Source organism: Trichoplax adhaerens, genomic scaffold, assembly GCF_000150275.1.
Source record: "Trichoplax adhaerens TRIADscaffold_19 genomic scaffold, whole genome shotgun sequence".
In the NCBI taxonomy this organism is placed as follows: Eukaryota; Metazoa; Placozoa; class Uniplacotomia; order Trichoplacea; family Trichoplacidae; genus Trichoplax; species Trichoplax adhaerens.
Genome location: NW_002060961.1, coordinates 960,467 through 981,843, shown reverse-complemented (window position 1 = coordinate 981,843; position 21,377 = coordinate 960,467). Strand labels below are relative to the sequence as shown.

The 21,377-nt window shown below is 34.8% G+C and overlaps 5 protein-coding genes across 5 annotated transcripts; 1 reads left to right on the top strand and 4 right to left on the bottom strand.

The window, feature by feature from the left end:
* Positions 1-6,297: 6,297 nt before the first annotated feature.
* Positions 6,298-7,374, bottom strand: TRIADDRAFT_50972 (uncharacterized protein; the record flags this gene model as incomplete). The annotated part of the gene is made up of 1 exon (XM_002116913.1): positions 6,298-7,374. One exon carries the CDS (start codon positions 7,372-7,374, stop codon positions 6,298-6,300), a length of 1,077 nt encoding a protein of 358 aa, XP_002116949.1.
* A 1,104-nt stretch (positions 7,375-8,478) lies between these two features.
* Positions 8,479-9,555, bottom strand: TRIADDRAFT_31673 (uncharacterized protein; the record flags this gene model as incomplete). Its single annotated transcript, XM_002116912.1, has 1 exon — positions 8,479-9,555. The coding sequence occupies one exon, from the start codon at positions 9,553-9,555 to the stop codon at positions 8,479-8,481; it is 1,077 nt and encodes a 358-aa protein (XP_002116948.1).
* A 2,965-nt stretch (positions 9,556-12,520) lies between these two features.
* Positions 12,521-13,724, bottom strand: TRIADDRAFT_64311 (expressed hypothetical protein; the record flags this gene model as incomplete). The annotated part of the gene is made up of 4 exons (XM_002116911.1): positions 13,639-13,724; positions 12,944-13,016; positions 12,660-12,838; positions 12,521-12,553 (listed from the first exon to the last, which is right to left on the bottom strand). The coding sequence occupies exons 1-4, from the start codon at positions 13,651-13,653 to the stop codon at positions 12,521-12,523; spliced, it is 300 nt and encodes a 99-aa protein (XP_002116947.1). The 5' UTR covers positions 13,654-13,724.
* A 565-nt stretch (positions 13,725-14,289) lies between these two features.
* Positions 14,290-17,263, top strand: TRIADDRAFT_61006 (uncharacterized protein; the record flags this gene model as incomplete). Its single annotated transcript, XM_002116977.1, has 9 exons — positions 14,290-14,421; positions 15,412-15,492; positions 15,942-16,050; positions 16,297-16,368; positions 16,452-16,557; positions 16,645-16,705; positions 16,780-16,864; positions 16,988-17,076; positions 17,180-17,263. The coding sequence occupies 9 exons, from the start codon at positions 14,290-14,292 to the stop codon at positions 17,261-17,263; spliced, it is 819 nt and encodes a 272-aa protein (XP_002117013.1).
* Positions 17,264-17,770: 507 nt separating this feature from the next.
* TRIADDRAFT_31681 (uncharacterized protein) lies at positions 17,771-21,247 on the bottom strand (the record flags this gene model as incomplete). The annotated part of the gene is made up of 12 exons (XM_002116910.1): positions 17,771-17,971; positions 18,177-18,263; positions 18,422-18,493; positions 18,607-18,712; positions 18,819-18,862; positions 18,996-19,085; positions 19,176-19,267; positions 19,441-19,522; positions 19,614-19,638; positions 19,778-19,878; positions 20,426-20,491; positions 21,152-21,247. Coding segments are annotated over 12 exons (1,062 nt in total), but the record flags the coding sequence as incomplete, so codon positions are not given.
* Between the last annotated feature and the right edge of the window lie 130 nt (positions 21,248-21,377).

Sequence of the window (21,377 nt, the reverse complement as noted above, 5' to 3'; positions counted from 1 at the left end):
ATCACAGTTTCAATTCCAGTTTACTACCAATGTCATTTCAGTTCAAAAGGTATAGTACACTGAATGCAATACTTTTTTCACGAGATTGCTGCATGATGATAGATATTTCTTTTCTAAAACTACAGGAAGAATTAGCTTCAATATGCGATGCTATGTTAGCCTGTCAAGATAAAACTCAAGAATTACAAAATGTAAGCTTTTCCATGGTAATCAGCTGTGTATAAGAACATTAAATCCATTTTCATTTAACTTTATAACATAACTAACCTACGACTAAAAAGGAAATAGAAGACATTAAAAGTACGGAATTTGTGCAAGAAGACAGCTCAGAATTAGTAAGATAGAATATGCATGCAGTTGATGGATAATTATTGAATTAGAATCGACTCGTATGCATATTATTGTTTCTCATGAATTTGTATTAGGAAAAAGAATTGCAAACATGCCAAGAAGAAATTAACGATGAAGAAAAACTCGTACGGAGCATCTAATTAGTTTATGCTAACAGTCAATTCGCAGCCCATTCCAGCTTGAATTGTGAGAATATTCTTTCTCATTTACCGACTCTTGCAGCTGCAGCAGGCATATCAGAATTATCAGGAGGCTTTAAAAACAGTCCATTTATTGGAAAGTCAAAAGAAAGAAATTGAGTGTGAGGAGCAGCAAGTTAGAGAAAAATTATACGAATACCAGGTAAAATTCTAATCTTAGTATCAATTTGAAAATTGAAAGATTTTCTTCCTTCCAGGAACTTTATAGCTTCTAGCCTGACCGAAAAATAATGTTGTACTGCATTAATTAATGGCTAACTCGAGTTGCTAATTCATGATATCAAAAAATGATTCCATGAATAGTAATACCTATATCTCTCAATTTCTAGCATCTCATACACTTAATTATCTATAAATGTATACGCTTTAAACTAGAAGAGAATTCTACGTCGCAGTTATGAGGCGAAAGATGTTATTTTTATACTATTTTAATAGAACAATTCCTACCGCTGGTACTACCGAATACTTTCCCAAATATTTTGTATTCCTACAACGTCAAGAAAAAGTATTATACTGTATATATCAAAAAAACACTAGCAAAGAATACACATAACTGAATCATATCCATAATTAAATTAAAACTATGGAATAGTATTCATTAAGAATAGCATTAGTCTTCATATTTAATAATATCTCTAATTGAGCTCTTGAATAGTACAAAATGCACTCGTAAATTCATCATTAATTAATTCATTTATCAACTGTCTATGACAATAACTGGATAGAATTAGTACAAGAATTCATCCTCGTAAAGATATTTTGCCATAGTATCCTATGAAGGATAAGAGAATAATATTTGACAACAAATTGCTCGTTATTGAAGAATACCCATATAAGACTTTTATAATAATCTTTACAATGTCGTTAGCATACATTAAATGATTTACAATAACTCACTAAGTACTAGAAGAATGCAGCCTATCCTCTTAGGCGGAAAAAATTAGTCTAAATTATCCATCAGAGCAAATATGGCATTGTCCTTTTCTATAGATAGACTTGGAAGTTGGCTGGATTTTTGGCTGCATGAATACTATTTGACGATATTGTCATAGAAATGCGATAAAAATATAACGGCACTCTTCTAGGATGAGAGTTTAGAACATAGATTGATCATGGCTACAATAAGAGTACTAAAGATATCGACATAGAATGTCGTTTTAAATCGCAACAAAATGAAATTAAATGTAAGATGTTACTATGCGTCAAAGTTTAAAAATAGATTGCTCATGGTTCTATTAATTAATGATCTTGATACAGACTTCGTTTTGAATTCCAACAAAATGAATTTAAATGTAAAGCGCTACAATGTTGTGAAAAATTAGAAAATTGCTTGATCTTGGTTATATTAAGATTATTGAAGATATTGATTATAGAGATTCTTTTTGAACACCAACAGAATAAAATTAAGCGCAAAGCGCTACAATATTGTGAAAGTTTAGAAAACAGCTTGATTATTCGAGATTTTGATAGTTTAAAAATTCATTTTGAACACTAACAGAATGAAATTAAGCGCAAAACGTTACAATATGGGGAAAAAATTAGAAAATTACTTGGTCTTGGTTATATTAAGATTACTAAAGATTTTAATGGTTTAAATTCATCTTCAATACCAACAGAATGAAATTAAGCACAAAACGTTACAATACCGGGAGAAATTAGAAAAATGTAAATACCTTCATAAAACTATAGACGAATTAGAGGAAAAGAAGAATTATTGGCTACAAAAAATGAACCATCAACAAGAAAAAGTCTTGGTTAGTATCTTCTTTATCGTTCTATGAAGGTTATTCGAAAAAGAGAAATCAATTTTTGATTTATTTTAATTATCATAGACTTGTACTGCTAGTGCATGTAAAATTGCAGCAGATCGAATTATCACGGAGCAAAAGATTGAAGATCTCGATCACAAAATCTATCGTAAGGAGCAAAGCCTTGAAAAACTACAGGAGGAAATTGGCACAAAAGAAGAAATTATTGCAGCTATTAAAGAAGCGCAAATAACTTATTATAGAAGGAAAGCTTGTTCGCAGATTTTATCTGATATATTCTCAGTAAGATTCATACTATATTTAATAGTAATATCGCCTTGCTTTATGGCTATTAAAATTCAATTTAAATCCACTGAATATTCATTTCGATATCTTCTCTTACATATGGATTGTCTTTCATTTGGGACATTGCCTGGTAGACCTTGCAACAGCATGTTCATCTTCGAGAAGCAAAATGTAAATTTATACAGAAATCACTAGCGGAAAGAGTAACAACAACTATTGGAAGTCTTTTTTCAAGACGTGGCTTAAGTGCAAAATTACGAATTGATCCTTTTAATGAAGAATTTCATTTACAAATTCAGGTAATCCTTACAGTATTGCTATCATTTCGATAATTTCTGTTTCTTAGCTGCAATAAAGTAGCAGTGGATAAGTTAATCATCAAGCCAACATAATTAAGCTTTGGCTTTCTTATAAAATGTTTTCATTTCTACCCTCACAAAATATAGAGTTTAGCAGCACGTGGTGGCCATTGCAGTCATTTATCTCTCTCGGGTGGAGAAAGATCTTTGGCCACTGTTGCTTTGATCATATCCCTTCTTCAATCCATGTCCCCTCCAATTATATGCTTGGACGAATTTGATGTTTTCATGGTAAAATTTGATTACTCTTTTCTTCAATGTCAAGAAATCACTTTGATAGTGGAGTAGGCCTACTCGTAGTTATGATTTTATATCATTAGTGTTATTCATACCTCGGAATGAGTTGCAGTATATAGCCTTTCAATTGAAGATTATAACACTGACAAAGAAAAATGGCTACTAAAATTGGACAATTTGTTACCTTTAGGATATGTATAACCGAGAAATAGCGACGTCGACATTGCTGAATTTCACTTCTCACGTAACCCATCGCCAATTTATATTTCTATCACCTCAAAATATGAGGCAAGTTGATATTTTAATTATTGAATTAGTTTTGCACATGTATTGAGAGTTTGTCTAATGAAATCATTCTATTTTTTCATCCTATTGACTAGTAACTTGAAAAACTTTAAGAATAGCCATCTTGTAAAGATTCATCAACTACAAGATCCCAATCAATACGATATAAATTGATTCCTAATGTATTCGCCATAGAAGAAAGATTGCATAGCTTACGCTAATCATTACAATATCATTCGATGAATTATTCTTTTATGGATTTGTTACGGTGCAAATAAATAGATTATATCTACTTTTGCGACATTGCTATCCAATTCTAGTTAAGCAAAATGCTTCCATTGACAATCGCAAGCTATTACAAAATTTTTTGGGGGGACTTTGTTAAAAACTAGCTGTTACAAGTACCCAACTGCCGTTGTATATAATTGCAAGATCTCTCTTGCTTCACTTCATTTATATTTGATCCATTTGCAAGAATTACAATTACTTTCTATAGTACTTAGGACTTATAACTAGAGTATTACTGAGCTAATTCATAATGAAGGAACCTTAAAATTTATACGGCACTACAACAACATAAACTAATTCTTGTAACTTTATAACGTCATGCTTAACATCAATAAGTCCGACAAAATGAGAGAACTATGTTCGCACGAATGGCTAAAAAGTAAGACTCACATGTCCTCTCAGCAGTGAAATAAATTGCATGATGTTATGACTTAAATGTAGTGATCACTAGAGCATAGTTACCAGATAATACACTGTTGCAGAAATATTTCTATATTCGTGTATATATATATATACACCAATTTCAATATTGCTGAAGTTCAATAAATGAAGAAGATCAGAGTACTTCTGAAGTGAAATACTGTATTGAAAGCTAGTCATAATTATAACACGGTCAATGAATGGTGCATTAGAAGTACGTATACCTATCACTGCATGTATATCTTACATCTATTTCACCATTTTTAAAAGTTCAATAAACGAAAGAGACCAGAATATCTCTCAAGCCAAATACTGTATTTAAAGCTAGCCACAACCACAACGTGGATAGTAAATAGTGCATATGCAAAGTACATACGTATATTTAGATATACCAATATAGACGTAGATCGTCAATCTATTTCAATGTTTGTACGAGTTAATTACATGAAGGAAAGAGAGTAAAAAAATACCTGTGAATAAAAATATTCTTATAAATCATCAAATGATGTATTAGAAGTACGTATACCTATATTCGTATGCCCATTTTACACTTCAATATTTTTAAAAGTCATTACCTAAAGGAAACCAAAATATCTGTCAAGTGAAATATTGTACTGTATTTATGGTAAAGCTAGACATAACCATCGCATGGTCAACAAATAATACATTAAAAGTAGACCTATACTCGTATGTATGTCTTGATAATGATAGCCTAGATGCTGACAAGAATGAGAATGATGATCTACATACTCTAAAAAGAAAGTAAGCAATAGTCTATCGTGTACAAGTATAAAAACGCCCTCATTAAATATCAATAGATGTTCATTTATACCCAAATATTATTTTAGTAAATGAAATTAAAGTGAGATTGATTGCGTAATTATCCACTTTGGATGCAACTATTCGTAATATACTGTAGATCATTCACGTACCTATTAATATTGATAACATATATGTATATAGTATATATAGAATCGATAGTGATTTAGAGTGAAAATCTATCGTTTGCACTCATCCTCTTTCTACAGCATTGCTTGGCCATTTCTTCCAAACGATCAACAAAAATTGCATCATTGTCTACGACGTAAAGTGATGAGCACTTTTTTATTGATCTTAGCATAGTTTAATCAGTATAGAACGATTAGCCAATCTATGTTAATAGTTGAAGTATAACTTATGACAGATATAGAGTACAGATTAAGCAATGTGGTAGTTACATCGAACTCGATATCAAGAGTTTTCTGCTCTAAGTCGTAACAAAAGAATAATAAAACCAATATAAGAAAATTCCAATATCAAATTTGTTTTATTTTACTACTATGGTTTGCGCTATCGATGCTTAATGATGCGAGAGTAAGGCAAGGAAATGAGATACCAAAAGCAAAACTAGTTATCCAGTTATGTTAGTATGCACGGTACAAGGCGCGCAGCCAATTCGCATTTTTAAATGTCTATTCTGAAATTCTCTATCCAATGACTAATATAAACTGTTAGAATAGGATTTTAGCCATTTCAAGTTAAGGGATTGTCTAACAACTCTTCGTTGGCTTCAGTTTTTCCTCTCCTGATTCACTCTTTTACATATACTTTATTTAGTAAGTAGTCTTAAGACCTGAGAAATTCAATCTACCAAGATCTACGTATTTAAAATACTGTCTTCAATCGATAATATTCTCACTCAGTTAGCATGTCATTTCTATTTTTCGATAATTGCATTATAATTAATCAAGCTTGAAAGAATTCAGTCTATTTATATAAGTATATTAAGTTATTCTTGGTATCAAATTTGGGGCGTAAACTGTCAATCGACGTCAAGTTCTTGGAAATGGTTAGGCAGCGTTAAGATTCCATGACCAACGCTTGGACACCCTATTGCTTAGTAATGTTATTGATATTATTAATAACTACAGCACGCTAGAATTTTAGTTGTAGTAGGAAATTAAAGGCGGTGGATCGTCTGCAAGTGCGTACGATCCAAGTCTACTATCGTAGTGTTGTATCCATGGGATTGATTTACGCCATCGTTGTAGGTCCATTTCCGTTTACAGACGGTTGTACACGTATCTGCAAAGATCGAGAGTAAGGAAGAAAGCATTCCCTCTTTTAAGCTTTCTTAGGTCCGGTATATTTCGCAGTTTTAGGTACAAAACCGCGCTCAATTAAACTATAAGCCATATCAATGACTGTCTCTCGAGCTGGTCTTGTTTTCATGTCTAAGTGTTCCTTGGCTTGCGTAGTATCATAAGTGCCAATTTGTGAGAGCGCTTTAGTAGCCATCTTAAGGGTTGGATCGGTAAACGCCATTAACCGAACGATCCAGTTAGGTGAGACAAAGGTCGGTACACGATAACCTTGTGATTTAAATTCTTCGGCGTATACTTTAGCAATTTCTGCGAACCACATATTCTCCGAGACCATAATATGTCGATTGCCAGCGGCTTTATCCGAAGTTAAGGCAGCAATGTGGCCAGCTGCTAAGTCACGTACATCAATAATGGGGAAATTTAACTTGGGCACTGCTGGCATTTGCCGCATTAACAGACGCATGGGTATTTCCATACTTGTACAATTGGAGCCTTGCATTACAGGTCCAAGTACAAGGGCAGGATTAATCACGGCAAATTCGAATTTTTGCTCGCTAGGTAATTTCTCTATAAAATCCCATGCAGCTTTCTCAGCTAATGTTTTACTCTTTTCGTAAGGTGCAGCTTGACTTGGATCGGTCCAATCTTTTTCATTATACAATCGACCTGTTTCCCACAGGAAACCATTGGAAACAGCAGCTACAGAGCTGGTTAAAACAACCCGTTTGACTGTACCCGATTGAGCACAAGCTTCTAAAACACTGAGAGTACCATTAACAGCAGGCTTGATAATTTCATCTTCGTGCTTGGGAAGTGCCGCTGGGAGAGGCGAAGCGATATGGACGACAAAATGGCAGCCTTTCACCGCTTCTATCCAGCATTCCTTCTCGGTTAGTTCACCACGGACTAATTCGATGGGATATTTTGCATCTGGGCATAATTCTCGTAATGGTTTACATTTCTTTTCATTGCTAGGATCGCGCACTGTCCCTCGAACCTTATATCCTTTCTGTAAGAGTTGATAGCAGACATGGGTAGCAACGAAACCCGACGCACCTGTCACTAACACTACTGTTGCATCACCTCCTTCAGCCATTTTTCTCCTTCTTCAGCACGATAAAGAATAATTCTTTTAGCCAATTCAAATTGATCAACTAATTTTGAACGCTTGAAAATGGATCTCCGATCAATCTGCTGGCAACAATCCTCTTCAAACTACTATTTTCATTAGTTTTAAAGCCAGGGAGGGTAAAAATCCTCGGGTTGGTTAGGCCCTTCTAGATGACAACTAAACTCGCCGGTGTACACAACACGCCTGCGCGAGCGAACTCAGTCGTCGCATGTCACGTGCTCGATACGGTCTAGTAGGTACTCCTGGTACAGACGCTGGCTGTGCTACCCATACATGACTGGATTGTATACGCTGTCGTAGTTGGACTGTCAAATGGCTCATTACACTACTATACAAACATCAACAGCGTATGGGCATTGTACAATGCACAAGATGCGTTACGGTAGGAAGGCTGGATGGACGATGGCGGACGATAGCTTGGAGACGTGGAAAAGGTAAACGCCAAAGTCGTCCATGTTATTTTATGACTAAGTGAAATAATCAACTCTTCCGTGTAGGTAGTCGTTGGAAATGTTGAGGTCAACGATAGCCCAGGATACAGACATACTTTACAGTACTGTACATAGAGCACAGCTGGTTTCCAGCTGGTTGTAAAATCTGTCACTCATTAATGAATTCGTTATTTACATGCAATGGGATTCATGACCCTCCCAAGGGCACTGCTGGAGTTAACCTCGACGACTGGACTACTTTACTTTAGCGACTTTCTTTTCCTGCTCACACACAGTAACAGATAGATACGGCTCTTACCTCTAGGCGTAGCCAACCTACTCTAGTAAAGTATATTCAACACTGGAATCGCGATAGTCATTCAGAATGTTTTTTTATTTGGCAAAAGTGTTGAACATTTTACTTGAATGCAAGAAATCAACTCGTATTGACGAACTGACAAACATGGCACATTCGGCTCAAATCATGCAGTAGGCACCGCTGAGAAAGTAGAAAGTAATTCCTTATTTTTGACAATATAAACATATGTAAGCAAATATAGTGGTCATTATAATTTTTGTTGTAATAAGAAATAAAAGGCGTTCACCGCTGCAGGTCCATTTCCGTTTGCAGGCCGTTTTAAGCTCTCTTAGGTCCGGTATATTTCGCAGTTTTAGGTACAAAACCGCGCTCTATTAAACTATAAGCCATATCAATGACTGTCTCTCGAGCTGGTCTTGTTTTCATGTCTAAGTGTTCCTTGGCTTGCGTAGTATCATAAGTGCCAATTCGTGAGAGCGTTTTAGTAGCCATCTTAAGGGTTGGATCGGTAAACGCCATTAACCGAACGATCCAGTTAGGTGAGACAAAGGTCGGTACACGATAACCTTGTGATTTAAATTCTTCGGCGTATACTTTAGCAATTTCTGCGAACCACATATTCTCCGAGACCATAATATGTCGATTGCCAGCGGCTTTATCCGAAGTTAAGGCAGCAATGTGGCCAGCTGCTAAGTCACGTACATCAATAATGGGGAAATTTAACTTGGGCACTGCTGGCATTTGCCGCATTAACAGACGCATGGGTATTTCCATACTTGTACAATTGGAGCCTTGCATTACAGGTCCAAGTACAAGAACTGGATTAATCACGGCTAATTCGAATTTTTGCTCGCTAGGTAATTTCTCCATAAAATCCCATGCAGCTTTCTCAGCTAATGTTTTACTCTTTTCGTAAGGTGCAGCTTGACTTGGATCGGTCCAATCTTTTTCATTATACAATCGACCTGTTTCCCACAGGAAACCATTGGAAATGGCGGCTACAGAGCTGGTTAAAACAACCCGTTTGACAGTACCCGATTGAGCACAAGCTTCTAAAACATTGAGAGTACCATTAACAGCAGGCTTGATAATTTCATCTTCGTCCTTGGGACTTCCAGGTGGGAAAGGCGAAGCGATATGGACGACAAAATGGCAGCCTTTCACCGCTTCTATCCAGCATTCCTTCTCGGATAATTCACCACGAACTAATTCGATGGGATATTTTGCATCTGGGCATAATTCTCGTAATGGTTTACATTTCTTTTCATTGCTAGGATCGCGCACTGTCCCTCGAACCTTATATCCTTTCTGTAAGAGTTGATAGCAGACATGGGTAGCAACGAAACCCGACGCACCTGTCACTAACACTACTGTTGCATCACCTCCTTCAGCCATTTTTTCTCCTTCTGCAACACGATAGAGAACAATTCTTCCAGCTAACTCAGATTGGTAAACTAATTTTTTAACGCTGGAGAAATAAAGTTCGCGAGATGTCTTCAGTAGTCCCAGCCGGACTCGATACGGTCCAGTAGGAGAAAAATGGACACCCTGTACAGACGGACGTAAACTGAACTACTTATCATATAAGACGCGTCGTCAATCGAGCTGTTGATAGACTGTGACTAAGACATTACTATTACTAGAGTAGCTGTACTGTACTTCAGACTACAGGACGTCTGTAGTACTGTTGACATATAGAGTAGTCGTGGTTACGGCAAGGAGGATTGTTGCATGATGGTGGACGATGGTACAGTATGTGTCGAAAAGGGAAACGCTAAAGTCGTCCATATTCATATTATGATTATAAATAATTATTGCATTACTTGAATAATAAACTCTCCCATGCAGCTACTAGCTAGTCGTTGGAAATACTGAGGTCGACGGTAGTCTAGGATACAGACATACTGTACACTGGCCGGGCGGCGCAGACGGGCTTAATGAGAGGACATGGAGCACAGCTGATTTCCAGCTGGTTTTAAAATCTGTTACTCCTTAATTAATTATTAGATTATAATATTGTGAGTCATGCAATGGGTTCATGACTCTCCCTAGTGCAGTACTCTAGTTGAATGAATTAAGCTCGACGACTAGACTAGTCTGGCGACTTCTTTTCCTGTTCACACATGGTAAAGAGATCTAGTTCTTACCTCTAGGCGTAGCCAACCTACTCTAGTCTATTGCACACTGCAACAATGATAGTCATGCAGACTATTTTTATTCCTCCCCAAAATTGAGCATTTTACTTAATTGCATAGTTTACTTTCGAGACGTGCAATATATCTCCCAGATAAATTCGATGCTGATGATACGAAAGGTGCAAGGAGATTGCAGGTGCAACATCAGCGAAAGTAAATAAATGTGTAAAGATATCATTATTCACAGCTCTGTTCTTAGTTAAATATAACTAATGGAAAAATTTTAAACTTCTAAAGCTACCTGCACAAACGTATTTTCCAGGGCTTGCAAATAGTGGCATGCCATCATATGCCAAACTTGGCTAATAATTATTTACAAGCTGGTACTTTGTTATTACAGTAAGCAAAAGTATACAACGCAAACTTACGCTATCATTATACGGTTTCAAGACTAATGTGCTTCATCTGGGACAGCTAATAACATTGCCACAACTGCAAACTCAGCAAAAATACTTTGAAATCGGATCTATGATAGACTACATGAACTTCTTCCTTTGATTATATATGCTGATTATTACTTGATAGCTTACGCGAGGAGTTCCGGTTGAGATGACAGATGAATCTATAGGCAGTACAAGCATAAAGGAGATTATTACTTAGAATCTGCTGGCAGTACGTGACAATCCTGTGAATATGTTGCAGTAAATTGACTTCATTTTTTTCTACCTTTTTTTCATAAGAAAACTAAGCCCTGACCTTCTACACCTGCTCCACATCTCTAACCCTAAAGGAACTACAAGATAAACCTCGTACTACAAAAAAATTCAAGATTTTCGCATTTGAAATAAATAAAATTAAACACTAGCCTACCCATTTGCTTTCGAACTCGGTCTCTAACACTAAGAGTTATAGAATTTTATATAAGAATTTAATAAAATTACCAATTTAGTAAATTTGCCATGACAAGTACGCGTGCATAAATAAGCATGACAGCTAATGCAGGAAAGTAAGGTAAAAGGCGATTAATATCAATAATCGTTACTCTTTTGTGAATATACGAGTTGAACAGCTAATACAGGAAGGAAATGAAGGATATTTTCAAGCATACCATCAGCAATATACTTGATATACATTTATGCTTATTATGGGAAAGAAAACTGAGCACTCATATCCATTGATGACAAGACGTTATCATAAAGCTTCCGACCTACTGAATTGATAGATTTGTCATAAAATAGTTCACAGGTGTTTTAGCGCATCCTGAAAATGGTATAAAATTATTTTCTTTTAATTTGCCACGCCAACCAGGTCATGCTAACTATTTGTAGATCTATATGAAATAGATCATATGAATGACTTAGGGATCATGTTTTTGCATTATAATTAATGCCTACTGTATTAAGTATGTATCCATGTTCTCCCATTTATAATTAAATGAGGCATAATTCTTTTAAATCCAGTACCTTTGCAATTTAGAATTAGCAGCAGATTGGTCAATTCACCCTAACTACCTCTATATGCCTCTGCTACGGTGGCTATTACGCACAGCTAGTAGTAGAGTCATCTATTTGAATACTTGATGTATAGTAGATGCGAGTCCATGAGCCGTTGCAACATAATTGTTACACTTTACAGTCTCAAATAGCAATTGCAACTGATTTGAAATATTTAAAATTAACTCAATTCGTATTAATAATCTACAATGTATGTATAATTAACAAAGAATAAAAATTATCTTTACCTTCAACGCCCTTGGTATTGCTTGCGTAAACTAACAATTAATTGTTAAAACAACCTCAACTTATAGTTTGATTTATTAACAATTTAATCTGCATATTATGTTGTATCAAATTTACATAATTAGGAGATGCAATGTTGTGAAATGACTAATTACATTACACTTATAACTAAATGCCTACTGTTGAATAATGGTGCATACCTTAATTCTAATAATAGAATCACGCACAGTAACATTGTTACAGTTGGTTAAAAAGATAAGGAATCGCAAGATAACATTACATTGACATCAAGTAATATTAAATGATATCTTCATTCAAACATAAAATATTTATATGAATTGTATGGCAATATAAGCATGAGTAAGATTATGTATAGTTGAAAGTACATATATTCTCAAGCGCAGTCAATAACCACGGTAATGGCGTCATTACAGTTCTTTAGCGGTGTACCATTTATGATTGTTTATCGAACCGTAGAAAGAAGAATTATTCTTCCGTATTATTCTCGTATTCTGCAAGCTGTAAGAGTAAAACATAATAATTGAGCCATTTAATTTTAAACTTCTTAAGTTAAAATTAACAACTTTGAATTTCAATTTATAATTCCAAGATAATCGATGTCTACCTTTGATTTAAGCTCGTTGACTTCTTCTTGTAAAGCATTGTTTTTTTGTTTTAATTCTGCATTCTCTAATCTCAATGCTTCTACATCGCTTGTTTCGGGAGGACCGCCGTGCAAGTGTTGTTTTAAAAAGTCCAATGCATCATTTGGTTTTTCAGGTTCTTCATATAGAGTAACCAGTACTTTATCGTAAGGATTGAATATAAAATGAGTTCAAACTTGGTCATAGTCAATAGTCATTGCAATGTTCATAGCTTTCCTATTTATCCTACGCTATATGAATTTACCTTTAGTGAGGCAGTCTAATACACCTGCCTTTTCTAAGTATTTTCTGAATTCTTCGCGTTTAGAATCGGCAGCCTGTAAATTATATTGCCATAAGTTCAAAATCAGTAAAAGCATTATATTTTTAAATCACTCAGCATGATATTCTATGGAATGACTGTTGAAAACTTTAGATATAATTGCAGCACAAAGCTTAATCTATCACTTTGAACAAAATCATGGTAAATTTAAATCCTCGTATGTCATTTGCAAACAATGTTTGCTTTAAACGTACACATTTACAATCACAGCGCAAATATATTCATTTGATGCTGTATAATCTTATTTTGTAATTCGTGAGAATTTATAGTACATTAAAATGGAATCGCTCCTCTCCATTACAGTTTCTTGGATTGCTAGTTGTCAGTATTTTCCAGCAGAATAGCGTAAGGGTAGATCTCAAATTACTCAGTCAAGCAAAAAATTATGTTAAACTGTATCTCTTGCATGTATCCTTATAGCTGACATTTGACTTTGTTAATCGTATTTTACAATGTTAAAAGTGGGATATCTTATTCTTTGATACCGTACGATCCTATTTTATAAATTACTAGAGTATGCGATAGAGTTTCTATTTATTAAAATTTCTAAGTTTATCAATCGTCCCTACTTCAATAATACAGTAGCTTGGATAGATGTCAATATGTGTTTTACTCACTCTATATGTCGTCATCTTGTAGAATTTAACGGATATAAATATGATTTTCGATTGAAAGGTGCTTTTCTTTACAGCTCTGCTTCAGTAAGGGCTAAACTGTATTAATTTTCGACCTTTAACGCAGGATAGTTGATGAGGAATGATGTTGCGTCCTTCTGGATGTTCTTCTACAACAGTATAACATATATGAGACTCTATACTATGTAATCCTATCAAATCAATTTTTGTTGTTAGCGTAACCTAGCAATACAAATTAGGAGGTAAGAGTGAATACTGCGCACGCGTTGGTTTATGACGCCTTTCCTCCTTCATGAAAGTAGTCTACCAATACACTAGCTGTACACTGTGCCATGTGTGTGATACGTTTTAAGGATTTGACTGCAGTTGTTATACGGTGTTAAAGACCGTGAGAGTTTAGGTGGTAGTCTTAAGTATGTGTCAATTATGTGTCACCTTCTTACCTCGTTTCTATGACAACATAGTTACTTCTGATAGGCAAGAGTGGTCAAGAAGCTGACAGCCTTTTTCGCACAAATTCTGCATGCGACTACTGCAGCTGATTTGCAATCTTGCAGGTAAAACAGATTTGCTTCTGCTGCCAAATCAGCCTTGGACAGACTTGGTGTTAGCCATATTATCGATAGGAACAACATGGCCCACAGGAAAAGAAAGTTAGCTAGTGCTGATGCCATGGATGATGGAGATTGGTGGCTGAATAATGGCCCCGATGAGGGAAATGGTAACACGATAGAAACTACCGAAACAGAGGATAGCAATGCACAGGTGGCTAATAGGGATAATGACTTGATGCAAATTATGATTCCGATAGCTATGTTGCATGTGTTACCAGCTACGAGATAGCTGTCTTCTAGTTGCAATAGCTTGCATAGGTTTGCTTGTCTATAGCACGAAATGAAAGGTTATTAGCGCTAACTATCAACTGCAATTGCTGTAGTATTAACAGTTAAACGTTTCCTGTTGTAAGCTATATTAAACGTGTACTCAGCAATAAATATGCATTCAAGACTAATAAATAAAAATCTACATTGTAGATGATGTACAGTAGATCTTATATAGTATAAATGCAAGCAAGATGCACCGTAAGATTGAACATTTTAATACTCATAATCACAGACGGTTAATTGCCTCGCGTGTGATATGCTTACGATTCTACTTCAATGAGTTGTAAGTCATTTGCAATGCCATAATTTCCTTGCGCCTTCACAGGTTCTCTGCAGCTTACTACGATACATACAGTATGTTAAGATTGCTATTTGTCACTTGTACAGTACGATATACCCAGACCGAGTTGATTGGCAGTGTTAGTATAATAATTCGATGTCTACATTTATTTTCATATATTTGAATCAGTGACACTACAGTTATTTTCTAGCTTATATTTAATTCTGTATTACGCAACGTTCTTGCAGTGAATAACGGAGTATAAGTTATCATTAATTGGCATATTAGCAAAGCTAATGAAACTACCTTTTCGACCTGTGTATCGCTTTTATTCTTTCCTAGACACTATAATAACTGTATAGAAGTAGAAGATGTAGTCTTAATAGTCTGTCATTAGTACATTAGCTGTAACACAAAATACAAGCAAAAATACAAAATCTCAGTTCTCAAGCAGTTAATATAGTGAACGTATCGTCAGGATAGCTCAAACACATATGTGCCTATAAATAGAATCGTTTCATATCGAGAAATAAATATAATGCTCGAAGCCAATTTTGTGCTAGTTGTAAATGTATGTTTTACTTCATATAGAAGAATACTGCCAATGACAACAAAATCTCAGATGTGTCAACGGGAAAAACTAAAAGTAAAGCAAAAAAGCGCAAGAAGAAGGTATGCTATCATGCGTAAGATATTTGATTATTTACCTAGATTTGTAACCGTTGAAAACCTGAAGTAGAAGCTGTGATATGTGTAGTAACACCGACTATGTAAAGTAGATAAGGACTATGATTATTATAATACGAAGCACTGTAGTTGCAGAGGATACGTACCGTAGTAAGGTAGCCTAAGTACAGAATAAGACTGTTCAATAGTATTGCTTCTGATATAATACATGCCGATGTTACATAGCTATCTCGGGATATCGATCTCGATCCTGTAGCGTGTCCTTGCAATAAACCTAAACCTTATTCTGAGTCATCTGCATATCGCGTGTGATCGTTATCCTACATAATCTTGGATCTAATGTATGACTTCGCATATTACAGAAGCGTTAAACTTTAAGCTATGAGTAATGTATCTAAATCGTCATTCAATACTATAATTCACTTTCTTTCTAGTTTAAAAGCGATACTACTAGTGATGGAAACAAAGACAACCAGTTGCTAACTGCATTATGCAATGCTGCAAAGTTGACGCCTATTGAAGCGGAAGACTATAAATTAAGCGGTAATACGACAGTGAATTTATAGACTACAACTTGTTAAATTGAACCAAGGATGTTTTTTACTTATAAATTAGCATTTATTCTTAATAAGTCTTGCACTAATTAGTCTTGAGCTTTATAATCGGGGCTTTTAACAGCCTTTACAAGCGCAATCGTTAAACTGATAACTTGGTAGAAGCTTGAGGCATAAGTTATCCGCCCATATTCTACGAAAATGAACGACTGTAACCTTTTCTTTACTACCTCAGAATCTAGCTTTCTTGAAGAACCGAAATCTCAATCTGGACATCCGGATTCGCTGTCTACATATCTTAAACACGGTACTATTTCTGTTTTCCGACAGTTGATAGACTTGTTAATGAGGAACGATTGCAATTGATTACACTTTAATAACTTGCTATAGTAATCCCACAGTGGAAAAGGGATGTGAAGAAATATAAAGGTACAGGTGGAAGCCCCATACTTCTTGTAATTACCTCTTCTGCTAGTCGAGCTGTTGATTTAAACAGGTACAAAGTATCGAGCGTAGCGATGTTACCTGTCTAGTTTTCAATGCCTGATACCATAAGCTAATCTGCTTTTAAATTATAAAATAGGGCGTCCACTGAATTTAAAGGAAAATGTTGCACAATTAAGTTATTTGCTAAACATTTTAAGGTTTGTATTAAAGCAATTTATTAGAATTATTTTATATGATGAAAGAAATTTAGTATTTGGGTATTGCTTTCTAGTTGCATCAACATGTAGAATTGCTAAAGGGAAAAGTACATTTTGCCGTAGCAACTCCAAACAGAGTGCATAAATTAGTTACTGAAGGTTAGATATGAAAGTTAACAGTATAGATTGAATATCTAATAACATTTTACACATCTTGAACCGATTTCGTGAACTGCTTTAGCGTTATAAACTAAACAAACATTTTTGTTACCGGACGTGCAGATGCCTTAAAGTTAGATAAATTAAAGTACGTCATATTGGATTGGAATTATCGCGATGCAAAGGAGAGGCGCTTGCTTGATATTGTCGAGGTTAGTCCATTGCAATACGCATAATTGAAATATACCACCTACAGAATAGTTTTAGACTTATTAAGGATACTTAGTCAAATTTGTGTTGCTGTATTTGTAATAGATTCGAGAAGACATTACGCAGTTGCTACTTAAATACTTTGTGCCTCTGGCAAAAGAAGGAAAAGTTAAAATCGGTTTATTTTAATTCATAGCTCTTTATACACGAAAGCAATGCTGTATATATTGAGTATTTTCAAAGCATATGATACTACAGTCGTTTTGAATCGTTAAAGGTTATTGCACGTACCCTAATCCGCTGTACAAGATGCTATGTATATATATATATTACATTTTGTGTTCCATAACTGATCACAATAAATTTTTAACTGAAAGTTTAAAGTTATCTTGTAATGAAAGGCAGCAAGTAATCTTATATGCTGCTACTCAGTAAAATGAGACGATCATACGGATATAAGATTATAGGGAGTCGAAAGTTGTACGAGTAGGTTTTCAAGATTTTTTAAAAGCCTGTACCAAACAGTAGCTATATAAAATATTCAACTTCAAGTCTGGTAGGATAATATACAATGTCGATAAATTCAATTTTTGGAGGGGATTCGAAATATGATTAAGAGTAAAATTAGCAACATCAGTTACTATGGGATACTCGGCAAAGTGTCATTCAAATGGTAACTAATATACAAGTAAGACTCTACATCTTTTTGTCCCATCGCCAGATAGTTCCATCATCGCAAGCATGAACCAAGCAAGAGCCGTCACGGCTAATAGCTATTTGTCGAATGGCAGCAGAACATTTCGGATGTGATAAAACAACAGCACGATGCTGACTTAAATTTTCGTTTTCCAAGTCCCATAAGAATACCTTCCCAACTTGATTTCCAACAGCTAATGTCTATTGACATGATAAAATGTCTTTAGGTAAAGTTGGATTTTTATCCAAACAAATATTAATCTTATCAAATTACATATTCTTTATATCTGTATTTGCTGGAGATGATACAGCTATTAAGCTTACATCAAATTATATAATTAAATCGAACGATCAAGATATGTGCAATCGCAATTTATGTTCAGATATCATTACTGTAAATTATAACCTTTTGTTGATAATCTAAGCAAAATCGGAGGTACCAGATGTCACATTGATTATAGTCAAACCTAGAACGTTCAAAACAATTTCGTTCCTATAAGTATAAACTTCTCCCAGACAATAAACAGTTATTGCGATAGTAACTTACCGATGGACCATAACTAAATTATCTAAGGGCGTTGCCTAACAGAATTCGAGAACAATGAACTGTTAAATAACTTTTCAAATAGCAAAGAAAGGTTGTAAGCGAACCTTCTTAATATTCGGATTGAGCTTCTCCGTCAGACACGTCGGCTGCCAACAGACGATGGAATTCTCACAGGACTACAAATCATGGATAGAACATTATACGAATTAAGAATTGGATAAAAGTTTATTTAGCCATATGTAACTACCGTAAAGTCTACACATATTTACTGTTATAACATGCCACCTACTTTTGATAATATTAGATTGCCAAACCACCTAACACAGTCAATATAATTCCGATGAATATCGCGAGTAGAAAATTGTGGCTCATCTACGTAAAGGATCTTGAACGACCTATTTATAGAAGATGTGAACAAAAAATTACAATTATAAAACATTTATATTTGTATCTTAGCATAATTGAAAGTCAAAAGGATAACGAAATGTCCGATTGTATTACTTATCCGCAGTCACAGGATTATATTCATAGGATTTCTTGATCGTCTAATAGGGATAAATGTACTGTATTTAATGATCTAAATAGCATTATAGCCATGGCAGTAAGGTGATACTATCAATCACAGAATACATAATCGTTAGCATAAGCGATTAAGCATTCATGAAAGCATGCTCTGACCTCTTCTAGTATTTCCGATTCCAACGTCCACATTTTTATAGAATGATCCATTCCAGAAGAGATTATTTTTTTTCCCAAAATATCGAAATCCTAAAAATAACAAGTTTCTTATAGTAAGCGATACACGTTCAACAAATCAATGGAATAAACTGTTGTTTAACTGCAGTAAGTATATCATACAACACTCAAGACTTCATCTCGGTGACCGTCAATTCCACCAAAAATGGCAATGCATGTATCATTCTTAATATTCCACAAATGAATTAAATGATCTATTTCGTAATAATAAAGTTAAGTATACAGTATATAAGACTTTGTAAAAGTCTGTTAAGCTACGCTATACGCCATTTAATCATGACATAATAGCATCCTATTTATTCATGCATTAATGAAAGTTAGCATAAACGGGTATAGTACAGGACCAATTTCCTAGTGGCAATCATACCTTTTCCAACTGAAGCTAAAATATTAGGATCCAAAGGATGGAATTTAAGCTCATTAATGGCATTTCCTTGGCCTGGATAACACTAGGGAAAATTGAATACTTTAATTTGAAACACTCAATAGTGCGTAAATAGGATCAATAATACGATAATCAATTTGTACATTATTTGGTACCTTAATGCAAACGGTAGTAGCAGCGCTGTGATAAGAGCAATAAAAGAAAAGATTGAAGATAAATGACATACAGTACCATATTTATCTTCGTTGCATACAACACAGATTGTGTTGTTTGACTGCATTACAAATATATAATTAGTGATGATGAGTTATCGAATTACTTAATAATTCTAATAACGCCTCGAGCTCCTGCAATAGCCAAAATTAATTCAGATGTATTGTGAAGGTAAGACCAGGCACAAGTATAGAAATCTTCTTCTGGCTAAAACGCACGTTAAGGGTTAAGTTTGATCAATTGTTTTTTAAACTTAAAATTAAATAATAATTAATGCACCAGAGAATAAGTGATGATTTTATAAATCGTCATCTGCAATCAATTGAAAGTGATTCTACACTAACTCTACGTAATGAATAACTTGGAAAGACTATAACTAAAATCAGGAGACCATAGCTGCTACCCTTATTAATTCAATTCTACAAAAGTGTAACTATTTTTGATCTTCAAATACAAAATAAAATTAATTTTCAATAGTATAGTATCATGGAATGATGAAAACTAGTTCCATTACATTGAGTTAGAATAAGTACAGCTCATAAATAGCTTTAGATAAAAGGTTTACATACGCAGACAACTCAGCAATGATTGCACAGTATTTGCAAACCCAATTTTTTGCATTGTTGTCCGTTTTGTAATGTCAATAAGTTGTTTCTATTCTTTTTATATTTGCTATCAACTGTCAGTATAGTATAACGAGTAATTGTACTGAGAATAAGATCATTTTGGAGATATGTATTGGTTATACGGATACGTCAGGATCGGTATAAGCTTGGAGTAACTTAATTCTACCATCATCAGTGCATTGATATATTGAAACCTAAAATAAAAAATAGGATCAGGCATAGTTTAATCTTACATCAATGAATGAGAGCTCCATTGATGAATGGATTTATTAGTGTCCGATATGTTATCGTAATTGACAGTTGTTTGATTGGACCGCTACATCGAGCAAGTCTTTACGTTGGATTAAGGTAAGCTTGTCGTGCAAATGCAATAGACTCGACTGTAGCAACATGAAGAGGGTTGTACTGTACATTCAAGAAAAGTATCATCTATTGAGGTGGATTTTAACACAAGATTGCCATAGGCAATATGATAGCAATGTGACCAAATCATTACATTTATCGAAAGTGATTATCAAGTTGGCTTGATTGCCCACTGTAGCATCGGTTTCTAATACGTGCAGACTCGACTATAGAAACAGGGCGATATCCTTTTCTAGGAAGTGATCGGCCATTGGGATCTACTTTATAGAGACATCTTGTACATTATACAATATCATCATCTATTCATCTGGATTGCAACATTAGCTGATATTGATAGCTCTACACCTATACAGCTGTACATGGCGTTATGAAGGCATCGTTTGGATACTGTAAACCGTCGTGGATAATAGATTGAATCAAAATAGCATCACTAGTAGAAGCAGAACAGTTGGTAAGAAACGATTATGGCTTGAATCGCTTATTGACTCGACCTTATTGGCTCCCACTGATGCAAATATCTTGGAATCATCAGGATGGCTATAAGAATAATTAAAATGAACACCAAAGAGTGGCTTGCCATGTTCTTCCTACAAGGAACAATAATGATACAAGGAGCTACAATAAGTAACACGTCTGGCTGATTCCATCTCCTAGCACCCACTAGCAAAAGTACTCATCGATGTAGGATATTGACTACAACATGAACTGATTGATACA